Source organism: Protopterus annectens, chromosome 1.part1 (assembly GCF_019279795.1).
Source record: "Protopterus annectens isolate FY-2018-M chromosome 1.part1, PAN1.0, whole genome shotgun sequence".
In the NCBI taxonomy this organism is placed as follows: domain Eukaryota; kingdom Metazoa; phylum Chordata; order Ceratodontiformes; family Protopteridae; genus Protopterus; species Protopterus annectens.
The window spans coordinates 381,925,256-381,946,278 of NC_056726.1; the positions used below are offsets into that span (position 1 = coordinate 381,925,256).

The 21,023-nt window shown below is 38.2% G+C and overlaps 1 protein-coding gene across 3 annotated transcripts in view; it reads right to left on the minus strand.

Annotated features, from left to right (window-relative positions):
• Positions 1 to 3,553: 3,553 nt before the first annotated feature.
• Positions 3,554 to 21,023, minus strand: part of SEPTIN3 (septin 3) — a 743,127-nt gene continuing 725,657 nt past the window's right edge. For all 3 annotated transcript variants that reach the window (XM_044075351.1, XM_044075343.1, XM_044075358.1), the window contains one exon: positions 3,554 to 6,461. In XM_044075351.1, the coding sequence (XP_043931286.1) occupies positions 6,326 to 6,461 (136 nt within the window). In that variant the 3' untranslated portion in view covers positions 3,554 to 6,325. The remainder of the gene's footprint in view (positions 6,462 to 21,023) is intronic.

Genomic DNA, 21,023 nt, shown 5'->3' on the forward strand with positions numbered 1-21,023 from the left:
AATTACATGCTGCCTACAAGCTTCTGTATATACCCGTCAGTCTTTTTTCTATCTGAAATGTTACATGCAGTGAAACATTAGAGGAACTCAAAGTATGTAGGTAGGCTAATCTCTGTCTGTGAGCAAAACAAAACAAAATAAGAAAAATAGGCAACCTGGGGCAAAGTCCATTATAAGTTTTGGCACACATACGAGAATCATGCATTTAAAGTATCTTTAAAAATCCCTTACAAGCTAATTGGAAATGCAGTGGCATAAGGCAGGAAAATCACTCTTGCCAGTTGGACTTGTGATGCCAAAGTACTAACAACCAAATGCCATTTGCAGTACCTGTGCTTGTCTGAGGATGTTGACAACTGATATTACTGCATTACCACATATTTTACCTTTCTTTCCTATGCTTTAAATAGTTTAGATTAAATTGTTTTGTCCAGCTATCCAAAAAGCCATGCACTGACCTGCTTGGTACTTCAGTTCTCTTGGAATTGCTCATATTCTGTATTTTATTTTGTCAATGATTCAAAAAGTGGCCTATGTGCCTTTGAAATTAGGAAGGTCAAAAGGTTGTGGGTTCTATTTCCACACCAGGTGTTCTGTATTTGATATTGTCAATGATTCAAAAGGTAGCCTATGTGCCTTTGAAATTAGGAAGGTCAAAAGGTTGTGGGTTCTATTCCCACACCAGGTGCTTGGATTTGTTTTATCACTACTGGCTTTGTAGTGCAGCATAAAGGTTAATGCACTCCTAATGTGCTATCTTTCAGATGAGATGTTAAATGGAGGACCTGCCTGCATGAACTGGATTTAGTTCTGATGAATGTAAAAGACCCCCACAGATGGAATGCTAACCAAGTTTAACCTTTCAGTATGAATGCCACCTCATGCCTCCTCTGAAAGTACGTCATGCCAAGTAGTAGTAACCTGGTCAATAAAACTAAACTAAACTAACTAACTAACTAACTAACTAACTAACTAACTAACTAACTAACTAACTAACTAACTAAGTAACTAACTAACTAACTAACTTTTTGTACCCATTATTGTAAGCTTATGAATACAATTACTACTTATTTGTTTTTGCTTTCTATATTTTGTAAAATCATGTATCTGACTTTATCCTGCAACAGTTGTGCAGCTACATAAACATTGTAAATATCTTCAGTTTATGATGTGTTGTTATATTCTTTGCAGTACTGTGTCTGTGCCTTTTTGTTAACAAATTGTTTTTTTTTAATTGTTACTGAGCTTTTCTCCCTGAGACTCCACTGAAAATGAAATTTTCCAGTTAGGCATTCCATGCTATTAAATAAATACACAAATAATGATTTTCTATAGTAGAATGCTGTAATTTACTTTTTTAAGTGGATATATTCATCCTTTTGTTTTCTTAAATGAGGAATCACATTTGTTGATAAAAGATGAAGATGAGGGGAAGACTCTTGCTTAACTGAAGTTTCCTGAACCTGCTTACTATATTTTTAAGAAGAGAAGTACTGTGATGGGTAATTCATTCATTGCCAGCTGCAATGTAACCAAAACACAGTGGTTAGGGTAAAATCTCTTTAACCAAGTTGTTACCTTATCACTAAGCTGAGCAAATTATATTGGTTGCCAGTGCACTGGCATTATAAGCTATTAAGCTATCTTCTTAAAGTGTACTGCCACACTTTTCCATAGCAAATGTAAATACAGACTCTTAGAAATGAGAATAATTCCTGTGCCATATACAATATCAAATTTTACATTATTTGACACAAAAAGTATGTTAATTTTACAATTACTTTTGTTGATAAGCAGCGCTCCTTGAATATTTTCTTGAAGCTGAAACTTCTTGACATGACATCATGAGAAACTGAAGCCACAGTACCTCACAACCAACATTAGTGTATCAGCTACTATTTTCCACGCTAAGTGCAGCAACAAGGGTGTCTTATATCCTTGTAAGACAAGTTTCCAGCTATGTCTCACAGGTGTAACACCCTACATTGAAAATTAACCATGATAATTTATTAGTGAAACCATAATGTATGTAAGGAACTGTTTCTCTGAAGAAGCATTGTGTTTTAATTACCTGGAGTGATTGTGTATGTAAAACACTGGAAAAACCTAATCTAACATCATTTCATGGTTGTGGTCATATGTAAAACCTGAGTCAGCAGTGAAAGTGTGTCATAATCTTCACTTTGTTTACAAATAATTTGCAGCTTTAACATCAGGAATATTCTCATAAACTAAATTAACAGTAAAATACAAATGGATGACACATTAAAAGAAAACAACCAGCATTTACAGACATCTGTATGCTCATATACTCCTGGTGCCAATTTCTTCTGGCTGGAGGAAGGGATTGGTGGAGTTTCACAGCTTTGGGAACAAGGGCTTCTTCATCTACCACACTTATCCTATAGACCTCTAACTCATTTGTTGAGAGAGACTACCTATTGTGTTCATTGGAGTGCCACTTACTCCATCTTTTTATTTCAGAATTTGATATTTCTAGAACATATGTACTGTGTTTCTGTTACTGAGCTGATTCTTGAAAGTTATATTTTTACACTTTAATTATATTTAATATTATTCTAATAATCACTTTGAAATGTGAGTGAAATATACTTGATACGTAATATTTGCTGTGATTCTGAAATATGCCTCTCATATGTACAGAAAAAAGAAAATGTGAGAGAATTAGATAGCAGGTGGAAAATGATTAGCTAATAAAAAGAAGTTTCTATGTACCTCTTATAGGATAAATGATGAAAAAGTGTAAATTCATATTTTATAGTGTATCACCAAGGATAGTAAGATTTTCCTCTTCATTTTCTAGAAGTTACAGTCCAGAACTGCCCATATCAGTATAACATCTCACAGTATGAAAGAGTGTTTTGATCACCACTAGTATAAACAGCAGTGAAATGTTGGATACTGTAATATGGCAAAGTCAGTATAATATAAGGAACAATTCTAAGCTTTGACATATATTTAGTACTAAAATAAAACAAAATGTTATACAAATTGTGTGCATTATTTTTTTTGTATTTCACATCCTGTTATCATTAAATATTCCTTCAGCTGTTGTTATATTTTTTAATTTAATTCAGTCTTTGCATTATTTTAGAACAATTTGTCTTTCCTTTGTTCTTTCTGCACTCGCAAGCCTCATAGGTCACTATTGGTTTCAGTATCAAATAATGATTACATTCTTGCTGCGACTGTAGTGCTGTACTGGTACAGACATCATCTGTAGGTTTATCAATGCTCCTGAGTGTGTGTGTGTGTGTGTGTGTGTGTGTGTGTGTGTGTGTGTGTGTGTGTGTGTGTGCGCGTGTGTGTGTGTGTACATGTGTGTGCGTGCGTGTGTGTGTGTGTGTGTGTGTGTGTGTGTGTGTGTGTGTGTGTGTGTGTGTGTGTGTGTGCATGTGTGTGTGGTGATACAAAAGGCATAATCAGCAGCTCTGCACTGCCTAAAGGCTTTAACATGCATCTTTAAAAACAAAGTCACATTGTCCATTTAGTACACAATTCATAATATCAAAGAAAGAAAGAAAAACTAGTCTTGGCTTTTGGCCAGCTCTTTTCTCCCGCTGATTCATTTGGCACGGGCCATGATATATTGCATTACATGTTTAGAAAGCACAAATGAACAGATTTTGCAGCAAAAGTTTTGCCTCTTGTACACAGCATAATTCTAATACATTTGTAAAGTAAAAAAACATAGATGATAGAAGGTCAGAAAAGTGCCTACTTAAATTAAAAACATGGAGGATAGGAGGCCAGAAAAGTGCTTACTGCTGTAAAGTAAAAACATGAAGGATAGGAGGCAAAAAAAGTGTCTTCTATAACAACACAGTATATTTCAGTCATTGTCTATAATGAGATCTATTAGTAGCAGTGTGTAACATTTATTTTCCTCATCTTTTGTATCACTCTTTTGTCCAGCACACTTGACATTTTTTTGAATTGCCCTAATTTAAATAGCCCAGACAGCTATGCTTCACAGGCAGTAAACTGCTTGAGAATTTACATTATATTAATAACTATACTTAGAAGTAATACATTTCTTCATTCTGCAAACTTATACACGACAGCATGGCTGATAGAAAAAAAAATTATCTCTGTATATTGTGAAACTTGTTTTTATCTTTTTATAAAGTGAATATGTCAGACTGGATGATGCAGATACCTAATTACAAACTGTAATGTTTGTTTTAGAGGTTATACAGTCACTGCATTGAAACTATCAGAATAATATTTACTGAGGTACTTCTTTTCATTTCCAATGTCCGAGTACTCAGGACATGAACACTTTGTTGAAACATAACTTTCAAAGAAGGGTTGCCTCAGGAAATCTTTGCCAGAAGTACTACCCTTTGCTAAATTAATCTTTCAATCTCACTCTTGTGTGGAAACAAAACAGTTATTATCCATGAGGTGCGCTATTCATTTGCTAGTTTATATAAACGGTGTGTTAAGAGTGAGGAGCAAACCTTGCTCATGAGGGATAAAATGATTCTCTTCCTGTAGGAGAAAATGCCACTGTTTATATTTTCACTGGAAAACTAATCTGTTTAAAATATAGAAGTTTTACTTGAGTTTGAGCAATTTTAAGTCAAAGAAATGAACATTAGTTACATTTACTCATTTCTATCCTCATGCAGTAGGCAGGCTTTTACTGAGAGTTTTATTTATAAGTAACAGTGACTGTTTCTATTTTATTATAACATTGTAAGTTTCTACCTGGGACTTGAAGAGTACAGACTTTGGGTATAGTTAATGCTGCTCAGAACCAATAATTTCACATTCCCTGACATAAAAGTGGAAGTACATTGCATTGGCAGGAAGGTATTTTTACAGGGTTGTGCATTTTTTGAATCTGTGACAAAATCGAACGGCAGTTCTTGTAAAATTCAGTAGGACAATAGCATGCCCAATAATACTTTACACTTATAAGTGTAAATACACATTTGTATTTATATCACTGAGTTTTTTTACTGGGTTCTGATGTTTTGTGTGATACACTCAGGCAGTCAGTGTAGGCAAGAAAATATAGGTGCTTACAGTTTTTGTACAACAACAGTGGACAGCAGTGACAAACACATTGAGACCATAATGCCATAATATCTGCATGAAACTAGATCAGACATATTCTTGCATTACCAGTCTCAGCAGTGGTCATCTGTGGCCTTCTTCAGGATTTAAATGTAGTGTGGCACAGAATTCTTTTGTTTTGATTGAGTAATAGAAATAAACAAGTAGCCATGCTCTTTCCTGGTTTGGTTAAGTAAAAGATGGATACAGGTATTATCAAAGATCAAAAACAAAATGTTTATCTGCATTGCTAACATTCTCTGCACCCAGACAAGTGCACTAAGATATCCATGTGACATTTTCAAACGTATTAATGAGCTAACAGTATTTGTTACATTTCTTGTTAAGAAAATGATTCATTCACTAAGATTCAATGTCTTTTTGGTGCAAAGTCCAACTGCTGCATTCCTAAGCTGGAATTCAGCCTCATAGACGAGTACATGTGACAGACCAACATTAAAAAAAGTGTCACAGGAGGCTTCATGTCTCACTTCTTCATGTCTCACTTCTTACACTTCAGACATCACAACATTTTCACAGTATTAAACACAAAGCATGTATGAAAACTGCTTAATACAATGGTCAGCAGATGTCCTGTCTTTGTTACAAGACTATAAAAAAAGAGTCCACCATTGTGACTCTCCAAGCATCAGAAAAGCCATGTTCTTATTCTTAGAATGGCCACCAAAACACAGCCTAGATGCCGTTTGCTAATGGCTTTATAATACTTTCTACTTAATCTCTGTTTAGGAAGCTGCTCCTTGAATTAGAAATTCTCTGCAGGTTCATGTTTGTATGTCTGAAAACATTTAATAATTAAGAGACTGGAGTGAAGGGTAGAGATTGGGAAAGACAGTTGATTAAAGTACAAAATAAAGCAACAAGATAAAGACTTTAAATGAAAATGTGTTAAATTATTAACATTGTATATACACCAACACAGTTAAAATAATAATCCAGTTAAATAGTAATAATTCAAGACTTTTCCATAAAATGAACAATACTAAGGTTCCAAACAGTAAGAGAATTATTAGTTAGTGGTCCTAGTTTTGATCATTTTTACTACCGGAAAATATTTAGTTACACCTTAAAAAACTGTACAATTTGAACTCAGATGATCACATTAATACTGAGAGAAAACTGTCCAGTACAAAAAGGTGGAAGTACTGGGGAAGGTTCATAAAAGTCAGGTGCATAAAAGTTGTACAGGCCTAGTAAAGAGAATATGAAATAGAATTATTCACAGGTTGCTGTCATGTGATTCTTCTGTGTCTGTGCTTACAGGTGGGAGTCCTCCATTGTCATTCAGCCTCTTGGCCCTGTACGTTTCATAGTGGATATTATGGGTCACTTCCTTTAAGTCTTGAAGGTGGGTCCTAAAGAGAACAAAAGAGAGACAGAAAGTGATGACTTTAATGATATTAATTCATATTAAACAGCTAAAATACTGATCAAGAATATGAATTCTTATGGTAAAGGAGCCTCTTTTTCCAAGTAATACCATTTTCTGCTCAGCAGAATTCAGTTTTCTGTATTTTTTCAGATTTCTGTAGAATTTGTTATTTTTCATATGGTTATATAAAAAGAAATTTTAGCATAGTCAAACTGCAATAAACAATAATATTTACTTCTTGGAATTAACAGTGTATTACATATATTGCTGTAGGTCACTTTAAAGTTAAACATCATCACAACGGTTTATATGGCATCATATGTAGATCGCCTATGCATAGGTGGGGAAGGATCAAGATCTACTGTTATCCATCTCTCATAGTAGCTCCTATAAGTAACCGAAGCCAGGAAGGCAACTTTAGTTTCATCAATAGGTTCATAGGTTCATAGGTTTATACTAGGCTATCTGCCCTAAGGCATTTATAAGCCAAGCCCAAATTTTTGTGGCTTACACCACCCCTTATATGAAAAAATACTGTGCCCATTAGTTTGTTGTGCCTCTGTCCAGCAGTGACACAGAGATGATTCCCAGGATAAACCTACGATCTCCCATCCACAGGTCAAGATTTCTCTTGAACAGAGCCAGCGAGGTGCTCTGCCTCACATGGACCGGGATTTTATTCCACAGCATAGGGAGTCTCTGAGTGATAAATCTATCCCTCCAGCACGTCCTATTTATATCCGTGCTAAGGTTTAAGTCGCTTGCTCTAGTGGTTTTGGTGGATTTGGATTTTTTGAGGTGGAGCATGTCCATTAATTCCGGGTTGGACATGGCCTTGTATGTCAGGCACATGTCACCTCTGAGCAGACGGTATGCAACTGAATAGAGCTGGAGTTTCTTCAATCTGGCAGCATATGACAGATTTTGGAGTCCCTTTATCCTTTTGGTGAGGAACTTTTGGGGTCTCTCCAATTTCTGCAGATGTCGGGTGAGATACATCCCGAATGGGGCATTGTACTCGATCATTGGTCTGATAAGTGAAGAGTACAGGGGAACAATGACCTCACTAGATCTGGATGTGAATCCCTTCATGATCAGGTGGGCAATGTAGAAGGTCTTTCTAACCACTTTAGCAACGCGAGTGTCAAAAGAAAGGCCACTGTCAACCTGGGTCCCGAGGTCCCTGATAACCTCTTCTGTGCTTAGTGGATTGCCACCTATATGGTAGCTTGGGGTTACCTTGTTTTTCCCGAAGGGTATGACTATACATTTTTTGGCGTTTAACTTCAGGTCATGGCTCTGGCACCAGCTATCTGTTTCCGTGAGTCCCTTCTGAAGGATATCCATGTCGGATGCACTTTCCACTATGGCACCCAGTTTGCAGTTGTCTGCAAACTTTGTCAGCCAAAGTCCTCCCATGTTGGCCTGTACTTCTGAGAAGTAGATGCCGAACAATAGGGGGCCAAGGACCGAGCCCTGTGGGACACCGCTTGTGACCAGCTTGGAGTCTGACATAGCGCCAGCAACTCTAACCCTGTGGGTTCTGTCCTTAAGCCAGTTTGCAACCCATCTTGTAACATATGGGTTTACATTTAAGCTGGTAAGTTTTTCTACAATACCCGAGTGGGGTATTGTGTCGAAGGCCTTTGCAAGGTCAAGGTAGGCTGTATGGACTGCCTTTCCCTCATCAATGGCCTCGGTGACTGTTTCGAAGAAGTCGACCAAGTTCAAAAGGCATGATCTGCCCTTGACGAAGCCAAACTGGGTTGGGTCCAATGTCTGCAAGTCCCCTATATCTTTGTTTATGAGCTCCATTATGATCCTCTCCATAGCTTTGCAGACTAGACTTGTTAAGCTTATGGGGCGGTAATTACCAGGGTCCGTGAGGCGCCTTTGTGGAGTGGGACCACAGTTGCCGTCCGCCACTCCTTGGGCATGTATCCTGTGGTAAGGCTGAGATTAAACAGCTGCCTTATGTGTGGGTTTAATTCCTCATTTAGCTCGTGTAGCACACAGCCGGGGACACCATCCGGTCCCATTGATGCTGTGTTTTTAGCTTTAGAGAGAGCAGCTTTCACCTGCGCATTTGAGATGTCTGGGAGGCTACACTCTGCTGGGATAGTTATCTCTCCTTTAGGGAGAGGGGTGAAGTTTGCACTGAACCTGTCTGCCAGTATGTTGGCAATGTCTGTGGGTTCAGTGATTTTTGTATCATTTTGGACTAATTCTGAGCATATCTGGGAGTTTCCACCCAGGTTCCTAACATAGCTGAAAAAGGCCTTATGATTGTCCTTTGAATCCATGGCAGTTTTTCTCTCAAAATTGGCCTTAGTTGATTTTATGAGTGCTCATATTTTTTACTAATAATGATCAGGGGTGACTTCCCTTTTATGGATTTTGTTCTATCATGTAATAGCTTTCTCCTCTTATTATAAAGTTTGTTAATGGCTGGGGTCCACCAGACTGGACGTTTGCCCTTTGTGGAAAGAGTCTTGGTTTTATTTGGGATTGCCTGATCCATGCAGTCCTGGAGGTGTTCATAGAAGGCATTTGTAAGGGCTTCCAGCTTGGGTTGTGGTTTCCACTGGCTCAGGGGCCTTGAAGGATACCACACCAGTCTTGAGTAGTGTGAAGTTTGCTTTAGAGAAGTTCTTCACTGTTGTCTTTTTTGTTTGGGGTGGGGCGGGATGTGGATTTCCAGTGAGATTAGTTTATGATCAGATCTCACCAATGAGGGATATACTTCCGGTGTGGAGCATTTTGTCCCCATGTTTGTGATAATGAGATCTAGTATATTTTCTCCTCTCGTGGGAACAGTGACTAGCTGTTCCATGGCATTTGAATTATGAACTCCAGGAACCGTTGGGCTAGAAAGTTTGGGCTTGAGTAATGTTCCCAGTCTATATTCGGGTAGTTGAAGTCACCCAATATGATGGTGTTTGGAGATACATTTATACCCTCCAGTGTCTTCAGGAAGGCTGTGTGGGGTTCCTGAGTTTGAGAGGGTGGCCTGTAGCATGCTACAATTTGTAGAGCAGTTTTGCCTATGGTTAGTTGCACCTGGATGGTTTCCGAGCTTGTGCGTTGCCACCAACCTGGAGGTGTGGGTATCCTTTATGAATATGGATACACCCCTCCTTTTGTGGTGTGGTCCGGGTTTTGGGGCCGGAACGCATGATATGAGGTAAAACCTAATAGTGCCGGGGTGCTCTCAGGAGCCTTGAACCAGGTTTCAGTTACAGCACAGACATCGATGTTCTCCATACTGAGAAGGGCCTCGAGTGCGTGCATTTTGAGATTTAGACTTCTGGCATTGAGCAGCATTACCCTCAGTTTCTTCCCATTTTTTTTTCTAGGGTGGTAGGTTTAGAATTTGAGCCTTGCCTAAAAAAGGCACTATGGGGGTGGCAAGAGCCTTAGCCAATATCCGGAATCCCAGGGGTGACAGGTGCAAGCCGTCCCTTGCGAAGCAGCGTGGCTTGTCAAGCATGTCATCCCAGGCAGACAGACACTGGATCCCCTTTGAATGACACCAGACATTAAGCCAATTGTTAAAGCTGATCATCTTGTCTCTATATTGTGGCATCATTCTTGGTGAAGGAAGGAAGGATACTGCTCAGGGTCAGGGTCATACCTGCCTGGGCTACATAATCAGAGAGCTCCTCTATGTCTCTTTTCATGTAGTCCAGGGAGGTACATCTCAGGTCGTTCACACCAGCATGGACAATGACTGTGTCATATTTGTACTTGCCGTGGAGTGACCAGAGTGCTTGTGTTATGTGGCGGATTCTAGCGCCCGATAGGCAGCTTACTGTGACCCTCTCCTTGTTCAGCCTGGTGAGTGGGACGTCAGTGTGTCTGACTATGGAGTCACCTATGACAAGTATGTTTGGTGTTGTATTTGGCCTTAAGGGCTGTGACTGCTTTGCACACTGCTTTTGTGGTTTATGTGTTGCTTGTGGGGTGCCTTGAGGTAGCAGTTGTTTGGGTGTCTGCTTTGGAGGCCTCTGCTGTTTAGGTAAGTTTTTACTCAGAGCCTCCGAGTATGTCTTTGTGTGTTTATGTGTTTGATTCAGTGGTGTGGTAGCATTATGTGAGGCTGGTTTTGTGGTGTGTGTAGTTGCCTTCTCCTCCTGTCTGGTCTTGCCAGTCCTGAGTTGAGAGAGCTCAGCCTCCAGTTTGGCTAAATAGCTGCATCTCTCGCAAGTATTTGTGTTATGTGGGAGGAGGAGAGGGTTGTCTGTGTACATGAGGCAGTTATAACATTGCCTCAAGATTCCCAGATTCACCAGCTTGACCAGAGAGGAGATTGACAACTGACCTTTGGACATGCTAGAATAATATTGGGAATTCCTTAATAATTGAAAACAAGGGCCAGTGGGGAGTGAGGGTGTAGTGCTTTTAATTTTTAGTGCTGACTTATATAATTGCTTTAGTGAGCAAGTGCCAGGTAACTTGAGTGCAATGTGTTACAAGTAACTAAATGCAAAAACGACAAACAGTAACTTTCTTTCAAGTGAAACAAGGAACTAGTACAGTAAGCAATGCAGATATCACCAGTGATCCACAGAAGCTGAGAAGCGTATTAGGTGGAATTAGCTTCCAGGAAATAACAAGCAAACAAACAACAAGCATATAAACAAAGCTAGATTCAGCAGGCCTGGATCTAGTCTATGCTAGAGCAAACAAGGTGTACCAATTTCAGTAAGATACAGTTCAAATATTCAGGCACTATAAACCTTCAACCAGAAATTCCCAGCTCAAAAGGGCAGAGTCCAGCCTCTTCTCCCACAAGAGTGCAGACCACGAACCTTCTTAATGTAAAATAACTGGCCTGAAGCCCAAGTGCCTAAACCAGAACTAATACCCTTGGACACTGGGCTCTCAATCAGCAGTTCCCAACTTAGAAGGATGAAAGCTACCTGTCCTGCCACCACAGTGCTTGCCACAAACCTTCCTAATGTAAAACAACTGGTCTGAAGCCCAAGTGCTTAATCCAAACGACTTAGAATGATAGCTACACTTTAATCAAGTTACAACCAAGCAGTAATAAATACAATTGAATACTTTAGAGAATGTCTGGATTAGTGCTCAAGTTACACAAACAAAGCTAGATCCAGCAGGCCCGAATCCAGTCTATGCCACAGCAAACAAGGCGCACCAACTTCGGTAAGAAGCAGTTCAGATATGCATGCACTATAAGCCTTTAACCAGAAATTCCCAGCTCAGAAGGCAGAGTCCAGCCTCTCCTCCCACAAGAGTGCAGACCACGAACCCTCTTAATGTAAAATAACTGGCCTGAAAGCCCAAGTGCTTAAACCAGAATTAATACACTTTTAGAATAACAGACACTGAGCCCTCAATCAGCAGTTCCCAACCTAGAAGGATGTAAGCTACCTGTTCTGCCACAAAAGTGCAGACCACAAACCCTCTCAGTGCAAAACAACTGGTCCGAAGCCCAAGTGTTTAAACCAAAAGGCTTAGAATGAGTTACACCAAGCAGTAATAAATACAATTGAGTATTTTTAAGATGATGCAAAAGTAAAATGAAGTAGGTAGAAACACAAGTACAGTAAAAGCAGATAAATTTTTTTTTTTTTTTTTTATCTGAACAAGTGCTGAGATCAAAGAAACAGATTTGAGTGCTGAAACTAGAAAACTGGCTAGTTATAAGAAAAAAAAACAAGCCAGAAGGCTTCCCTCAAACACAGAAGGGCCTGGGGGCTCAGAAGCCTACAAATAGTCTATACCACTTAACAGGAAAGGCAGGAAATAAGCTTAATTTTTTTTTGTCTGTTTCCCAGATGCTCTCTTTGTACACAGTAGGAGTGCCTGAAATCAGAATATGATCTCACAGCACTCAGTTGAGTGAGCAAATGAGATGGGCCCGGAGGCAGGCTGAGGGGCGGGCAGTTTCAAGGCCACCAAGACTGAAGAGCAGAATAACTGCCACTTGCGTAAAATATTCCTTCAACACAGTTTAAATCAAATTAAATACTGTATTTTTTTTAAAAAAAAGTGCAGATAAAGGTACTTAAATTCTCTTATACGTCCACCAAGTTCTTAGCTGGCCAAAGCTGAGGTTTTTAAGCAATAAAAATTTCACAATGCACCACTTAAAAAGGCAAGGACAGGAAATCAAAGAATGTGGCTACCCCCACACCTGTAATTACTAGCAAATAACACACTAGCTTTAGTTCAAGTTACTAAAGAGCAGAATAACTGCCACTTGAGTTAAATATTCCTTCAACACAGTTTAAATCAAATTAAATACTGTATTTTTTTTTAAAAAAGTGCAGATAAAGGTACTTAAATTCTCTTATACGTCCAGTTGAATATAACCAAGTTCTTAGCTGGCCAAAGCTGAGGCTTTTAAGCAATAAAAATTTCACAATGCACCACTTAAAAAGGCAAGGACAGGAAATCAAAGAATGTGGCTACCCCACACCTGTAATTACTAGCAAATAACACACTAGCTTCAGTTCAAGTTACTAAAGAGCAGAATAACTGCCACTTGAGTTAAATATTCCTTCAACACAGTTTAAATCAAATTAAATACTGTATTTTTTTTAAAAAAGTGCAGATAAAGGTACTTAAATTCTCTTATACGTCCAGTTGAACATTCCTCTGTCCACTTAATCTGAAAGTAGGGACATAATGTTCTGAGTGCTAGGAGCACAGTCCTGATATCAGTGGTTAAGCCCACTGGAGGAGATTGTGATTTGAGACTTGGTACGCATGAATGGGGAGAGATGTGAAAAATGTACACTGAGTGGTGTGTATATCCAGAAATATTTTCAAGGTGTGACTTGGCTTGAATTGTGCAGCGTTATTAAAGCACATAAAAGTGAGGGCCTTATGTATCATAAGGACAGACATTACTTAGTGGATACTCCCTTGTATGCCTTATAAATGAATACTCAGAACTGCAGTACTCCACATTCCTTTGGTATAGTACCACAGTTAATACAAACGTCATACTGCAAAGATGCAAGGATTGGTGTAAATTATATCCACATACTTTCAAACCGTGTGATTCTAAGCAACTAGCATAACAGCATGATGGCTCATACAGTCCAACCCTCCGGTCACTGTCTGTGTGACATTTGCATGTTATACCCACATGCCTGTGTGAGTTCTTTTTTAGTTACTCCAGTTGATTTTATCTCTTAAAAACTGTCAGGTTGACTGGCAATCTAAACTGCCCACCTATATTTCTTTTTCTTGAGTTTTGTCAGACAATGGTCCATGCTAACCACTTCACTAACCCAATTAACACATGAATAACATTTAAAAGACGATAAAAACAGCTTCCACGTACTCTCAGGTTACACTTGAGCTAAGAGTTTTCGCATCTCATTGATCTTGTCAGTCAAGAAACAGCCATAGACAGCAGTTACACTGGACGCCCATGTTATTTAACTGCAACCACTACAATGCTGTTTTGTTTGTGTTGTCATTAGAGTATGTTTCTACCAGTGTTTTCCTTATGAGTTGGTCTGTGCTTACAGGAGTTTTGTAGCACCCTTGATTGTGCTATTCTATTGAAATATATTTCTGCAACCCCTGTGATTCTTTTAGAAGTAATGCCAGAGAAGAAGCCTTGAAAAGATTCTTTTAGTAATGGATTAATGATAAATGAATCTGAAATCTCACCACCTTTATGGTATAGCAACTAATTTTCCCAGCCACAGAGGAAGGGTAATACAGTAGTCACTTTTACAGAATCCTCCAGATAGAACAATTCATTTTCATCATTTGTTGGCTGTAACAGGAAACCAGTTCATCTCATGGTCTAACAAGCAGCCCTCTTTATTTGATATCAATTAATTTATGCAAATGTGTATTGCATTATGAAGACAAAATAAATAAACAAACAAATAAATAAATCCCACTCAGCTGCTATTTTCCTTCTTCATTCCCATTTAACAGATCTACTTAATACTTCCTTTAAGAAGAGACTAGAAGGTAATGATAAATGACTGTATACCAATAACTGTAATTGACATATATTTTCCTGGAGATGGTTTAAGTTCGAACTCATCCTTAAAATCTACTGCCTTTTCAGTCTGAAATAAAATAGTGCATCTCTTCTGCTTTTTTTTTTTCTTAATGTGCTTCATGGTCCAGGTCTTCACATTTTACTGGAGTCTTGAAAGCTTACAGGCAGTGATCTTAATGTTTAATATTTCTTATTATTGATAGGGAGTCTTGTTGAAGTATTTATAAAACTGTTTGGATGGTTGGTACCTAAATGTGGCCAAAAATGGATGCCAAAACTGTTTCAAAGACCAGCTAAATTTTTTCACACAATGGCTTCAACCTGCTAAAATGAAGCTGAATTCAGAAGACTTGTTTTGGCTGTACAATTCTGTTAGAAAACTTAATGTAGGGTTGCTCTAAAATATTTATAAACAGAAAGTGACACGGCATATTATAATTCTGAAGAGGGACTCTGGATATAGTGTAAAAATATGTCACTGTAATGTTAACACGGGATTGGATCATTCAGAACATGTAACATGGAAAACGCTGACATAAAGTATATCTATAAAGAGGAATGCTGACATCCATGTTTTTCCCCTTCCTCCAGGAAAGTTCAACTTTAAGCTGTCTAGCTAAGGGGACCACATACTAAGTACAGGAAACAGAGCCCCCAGACAAAATAATATATATTTTAACATAGTCTATATAATTTTCCCATGTCAGTATGAATATATCGCATTTATTTATTTTCTTTATTTATATCTGTTTACCGGGGTAGTGCACTGAGTAATAATGGCCAATTTCAGGCTTGGCCTGAGTGAAATACAAAGCATTTCACAAAAAAGGCAGAAATGTGAGCAATATCAGAATAAAACAGATTAATTACATAGAAAACTGTATATGTGCATTATAGCGAACAAGCAGAGTGTGATGTACAATGATTACATTAGTTTTTAAAGTGAATCAACATTCAGTGCATTTGGCACATCAAGGCTGATGGTTAGACGGACAGAAAACCTGCAAATACATACTTTTTCTCTGGAAATATCAGGTGATATCAAAACTACAGTTCCATTTAGAGAAAAGGTAGTCAAACACTGCTTTTGTAAAAGGAGACTTGTACATGTTTTGATGTACTAAGAAGGACAAGTTATTTCACAGTTTGGCTATAATGGCTGGGAACAAAGAGTCTCTAAATTGGTTATAAGACTGGGAATTTTTTTTTCCAAAAATACATTTGCAGAATGAAGATGATGCAGTGGATGACATCATTTGATCAGCAATTTAATGGCAAGACAATTTTTTGTTATGAAAGGGGTTGAGTGTACTAACCTCAGCTTTACCTACTAATATGACCTGTAAATTTTGGCAAGAGAAATGTTTTAAGAGAAACACAGTGATGTGTCTTGCAAGACCTTCCAATTGCAAACTTGCTTCTAAGGAAGCATATACATTAGTACAGGCATAAGAAGCACAGAATAAATTAGGGAGAAAGCTTGTTTTGTAAGTAGTATCTCTAGTATGAGGACTCATGAGGCTAGACTCCAAAAGAGTTGCTCCCAGTGGACGTCTGCCCTAATTCTCAAATACTTGCTCTTTTTTTTAATTTCTCCAAGTCTTTTGGGTTTCTAATACCATGATGGGAATGGACCCTATTCCTAAGTCAAAGTATGATTAAAGTTCATGAAATTAGTATTTTTTCAATCTTTGATGTCAGCCAGAAGTGCTCTTTACAGCACCCGCAATGTGCCCAGTAATGACTCCTGCAATTCATATGGGGTTACATGTATTGGTAACATGTCTAAATACAATTGTAGATTCTTTTTTATAAGACCCATTGCTTCTACTACTATTGGAAATGTCTGGGTATCTTTCTTCCACATTGCCCTCATTTCTGCCTAAAAATCCTGGTATTTTATGATTTTGTGTCTCTACATAACACACTGTAGTCACTGGGTGTGGAAATTTCAATGATCAATGCTACTTTTGTCTTCTTTTCATGGACCACTATATCCAATTTTCTGGTATCTATCTTTTAAGCTGTTGGTAACGGGTGATTCCATGTGATGTAGACTTCATCATATTCTATGATGCTTTGCGGCTCATGCTTCCAGTGTTTTTCAGCCACTTCAGTACCATAAAGTTTGCACAATCCCCAGTGCAACAGTCTTGCCACATTATTATGCCTTTCAGTATACAGTCCTTCTGCCATTAGTATGTCACAACCAGTAACGAGGTATGCAACTGTTTCCAATTTGGTTTTATAAAACCTACATTTGTCTGTTTCTCCTATGTGTATGTAGCCCACTATCTTGGGCCGCCAATATTAATGTTTCATCTCTTGGTTTGAATTCACCTCTTCTTAACTATTCATGCATTTGTTCCTGATCAACATGAGGTTCTTCCAGAAGTTTTCTATACTTGCAACTATATTTATGCATTTTACACATTTCTTGCATTCTCATCTGGTCCTTCACCTTATATTCTTTCTTTTGTTTTTTTTGCACATTCATTTGATGCCTGATTTTTATCTACTTCTGGTTTGATTTCCATTCCTGCTTGATGCCAATATGATTCTGCTACATTAAGCAGAGAAATCATTTTTTTTTTCTTTTGGCTGTTCCCATTAGGGGTCGCCACAGCGGATCATCTGTTTCCATTTCTTCCTGTCCTCTGCATCTTGCTCTGTCACACCAACCACCTGCATGTTCTCTCTTACCACATCCATAAACCTTATCTTAGGCCTTCCTCTTTTCCTCTTACCTGGCAGCTTCATCCTTAGCATCCTTTTCCCAATATAACCAGCATCCCTCCTCAGCACATGTCTAAACCAAAGCAATCTCACCTCTCTGGCTTTGTTTCCAAACCGTCCAACCAGGGATGACCCTCTAATATACTTATTCCTAATCCTGTCTACCCTCGTCAAACCCAGTGCAAATCTTAACATCTTTAACTCTGCCACATCCAGCTCTGACTCCTGCCTTTTTGTCAGTGCCAGTGTCTCCAACCCATATAACATAGCTGGTTTCACTACCCTCTTGTAGACCTTCCCTTTCACTCTTACTGGTACTTGTCTGTCACAAATCACTCCTGATACTCTTCTCCATGCATTCCACCCTGCCTGTACTCTCTTCTTCACCTCTCTTCCACACTCGCCATTACTCTGAACTGTTGATTCCAAGTATTTAAACTCATCCACCTTCGCCAACTCTACTCCCTGCATCCTCACCATTCCTCTATTCCCCCACTCATTCACACACATATATTCTGTCTTAGTCCTGCTGACCTTCATTCCTCTCCTCTCTAGAGCTTATCTCCACCTCTCCATGTTCTCTTCAACCTGTTCCCTACTCTCACTACATATCACAATGTCATCTGCAAACATCATAGTCCATGGGGACTCCTGTCTGATCTCATCTGTCAACCTGTCCATCACCACTGCAAATAAGAAAGGGCTCAGAGCTGATCTTTGATGTAATCCTACCTCCACCTTAAACGCATCTGTCACTCCCACTGCAGATCTCACCACTGTCACACTACCCTTGTACTTATTCTGTACCACTCTTACATACTTCTATGCCACTCTCAGTCATGTTAGATTTATTTTCCTCATGTTTCAAAACTTTCACTACGTTTGGGACTTGTGAGGTTAGTAGATATATGTGGAGCCCTACAATTGAAGATCTATACATGTAATCAATTTCAAGGAGGCCCATCCATCCTTTGGAATGGGGAATATATAATCTTGCAATGCACTGATTTTTATAAATTATTTGGTGAGCATGAAGCATCCTTTTTGTTTTCCTATCTAATCTATCCAACATGTTTTGGGGCCAGTCAATTACTCCAAAACTGTGAGTTAGGACAGGAAGAGCAAACTGGTTTATAGCTTGGATTTTGTTCCTAGATGTCAATGCTGTTTTTATGATTAATTTAAGTCTTCTAAAGTATTCCTTACTAAATTTTATTCACATTTATTCATGTTTTATTGTTGATTCTTCATCAATTCCCAAATATTTATACACTCCCTTTTCCTCAGGTTCTTTTATATCACATTCTTGTCCCAAACTGATGTTTTCTTGGTGCTGCAGTTTTCCTGCTTTAAAGGTTGCTTTTGCACATTTATCAAGACCAAATGACATTCTTGTATCATCTGAAAAAATTTTGACAACTTGCAGTTGTACTTTCAGTTCCTCATCTGATGAGCTATACAGTTTTAAATCATTGATAAAGAGAAGATGAGAAGTCTTTACACTTTGTTGTTTCCTAGGAGCCAAATTATAGCCATGGCCTAAGCTGTTAAGATGACAGCTTAATGGGTTAAGGACAAGGCAGAATAACAGTGGTGACAGAGAGTCACCCTGGAATATCCCCGTTTGAATTTTTATCCCTGGAATAATAATTTGTCATTTATCATGGCTTAATTGCAAAGGGGTCTGCCACTGTTTCATGGTCACTGTAATGTAATTGATCAGTGCAGGGTTTATCTTATACATTTTTAAGAACGCTTTTATCCATGAATGAGGGATACTATCAAATGTTTTTTTATAGTCAATCCATACCATACTTGAGTCTTCCCCTTTTTACAGTTTTCCACTATGACGTTATGTAACAAATGATCCTTTGTTCCATATGACTTTCTTTTATTGCCCTTTTGTTCTACTGCCATCACTGATTTTTCTTCTAAATGACTATAAACTATATAGTTTATATGTCGTTGGAAGGCAAGTTATTGGTCTATAGTTTTTAGGGTAGCTTGCAGATTCACTCTTAAGTAGTAGCATTGTTTTTCCTGTTGTTAGACAGGTTGGTGTCTGTTCAGGATATGCATATGAATAGTTCTTACTCACAGCTAAATCTTCATGCAAAGATGTTTACTTTTAACCAGAAGATAGGTACTGCATCTGGGCCTGGGGTTTTCCATTAGGAGGCTTTTCTTAACTTTGTTTCAATCTCTCTGGCTGTTACATGATCCCATTTCATATCCTGTACCTTTACACTTTTTATTCTTTCTTTTTCTTCTTCTACCATTTAGAATCTTTGTTATGTTCCACAGGATCTTCATTATTACTTCTCCAAAATGTATCTATTTCTTCTTTTTTGGTGGTTTTTCAATTCCTTTTACCTTGTTTCCCAACTCTCTATAGAACTTTTTTGGGTCATCAATAAATTGCTTATTCTGTTCTCTTCCTTTATACTTATCTGTGCCTCTTCTAAGTTTTTCCACCTGTGCTGAGATTTTTATCTTGTTATTTGCGATAGTGCATGATAGATCCCGGTCTGCTCTAATACTGTGCATTGCTTTTATTACATCTGTCTTTTTTAGTATTTTTGTTGTTCTGTTCCCTCTTCTACATTCTTCTAACAGTGACACTTCTTGTGCTTTATAGTTTTCTCTATTCAATACTTATATGATGGTATTCAATTTCTCCCCTTCCTTTCCCTTACTACCCTGTGTTCCTGTGGTAGAATTTTATCTGTTATTAATTTAGCTGCACAGTAATATATCCTGTTTACTTCTGTTATATCACATAGATCACTATGGACAGTCCTAATTACTGTGTTCATTTGTTTTATCAAACTTCTGACTTTTTGGGTTTTATTGACTTTCTGCAGTCTATTTCTTTCATTGATCTTAATATGTCTATCTATCTCTATTAAATCAAGTAACTCTTCTCTTAGCTCATTTTCTTCTAAACCGAGGGCACATTTTTTTATTTTCCATTTCCTGTGGGCATTCTATAGAAAGTTCTGTAGCATTTTCCTGTGGCACATTCTCCTCAATTTCATCCTGTGCCATCCTTTGCCCTGTCATATGAGAACTTACTGGCCTATCAATCCTCAGCATTGATTGCATCAGAATTTCCAGTTTCCTGTTCCTTCCCTTGCTGTGCAGCTTCAAGTGAACATTTATACTGGTTTCCTGTGGAAGGCTCCAGCATATCTTCATATGGCACCTGACCAATTGCTTCCCATTCCACTGGTTTCCCCTTTATTTGGATAGCCATTGCTCTATCCTGTTGTGGTGCTTTCTGAATTAGACTTTCTATACTGAATCCTTCACTTCACAGGTACTCCTTAACCTCAGTTTCTATTTCTTTAACTTCTCCATTATTAATCTCCTTTTCTGCTTTTCCTCTTTGCCTTCTTATTTTTTGTATTGTAAAGTTTTCCATGTCTGGATTCCTTTGCCTGTTTTTCCTCTTTGAATATTTTTGGGGCTGCTCTTTTTGTATTGGTTAGTCTTGCTTTCTCCTTTGTATAAATATTACACCATATTAAATCTTTCCCTTTCCTGTGTCCATATTTCTTCTTCGGATGTCTTCTGATTTTCCTGCTTCTCCTTACTTTGTGGACTTGCTCCATCTTGCTGTGAGGTAACCTGTATTAGACCTTCTACACCAAATCCTTCACTTTGCAGGCACTCCATAGCTTCATCTTCTATTTGTTTAACTTCTACTTTACTAATCTTCTTTTCTACAGTCCCTCTTTGCGATATTATTTTTTTTATTGTGAAATTTTCCATATCTGGATGCCTTTGCCTGTATTTCTCTTTGAA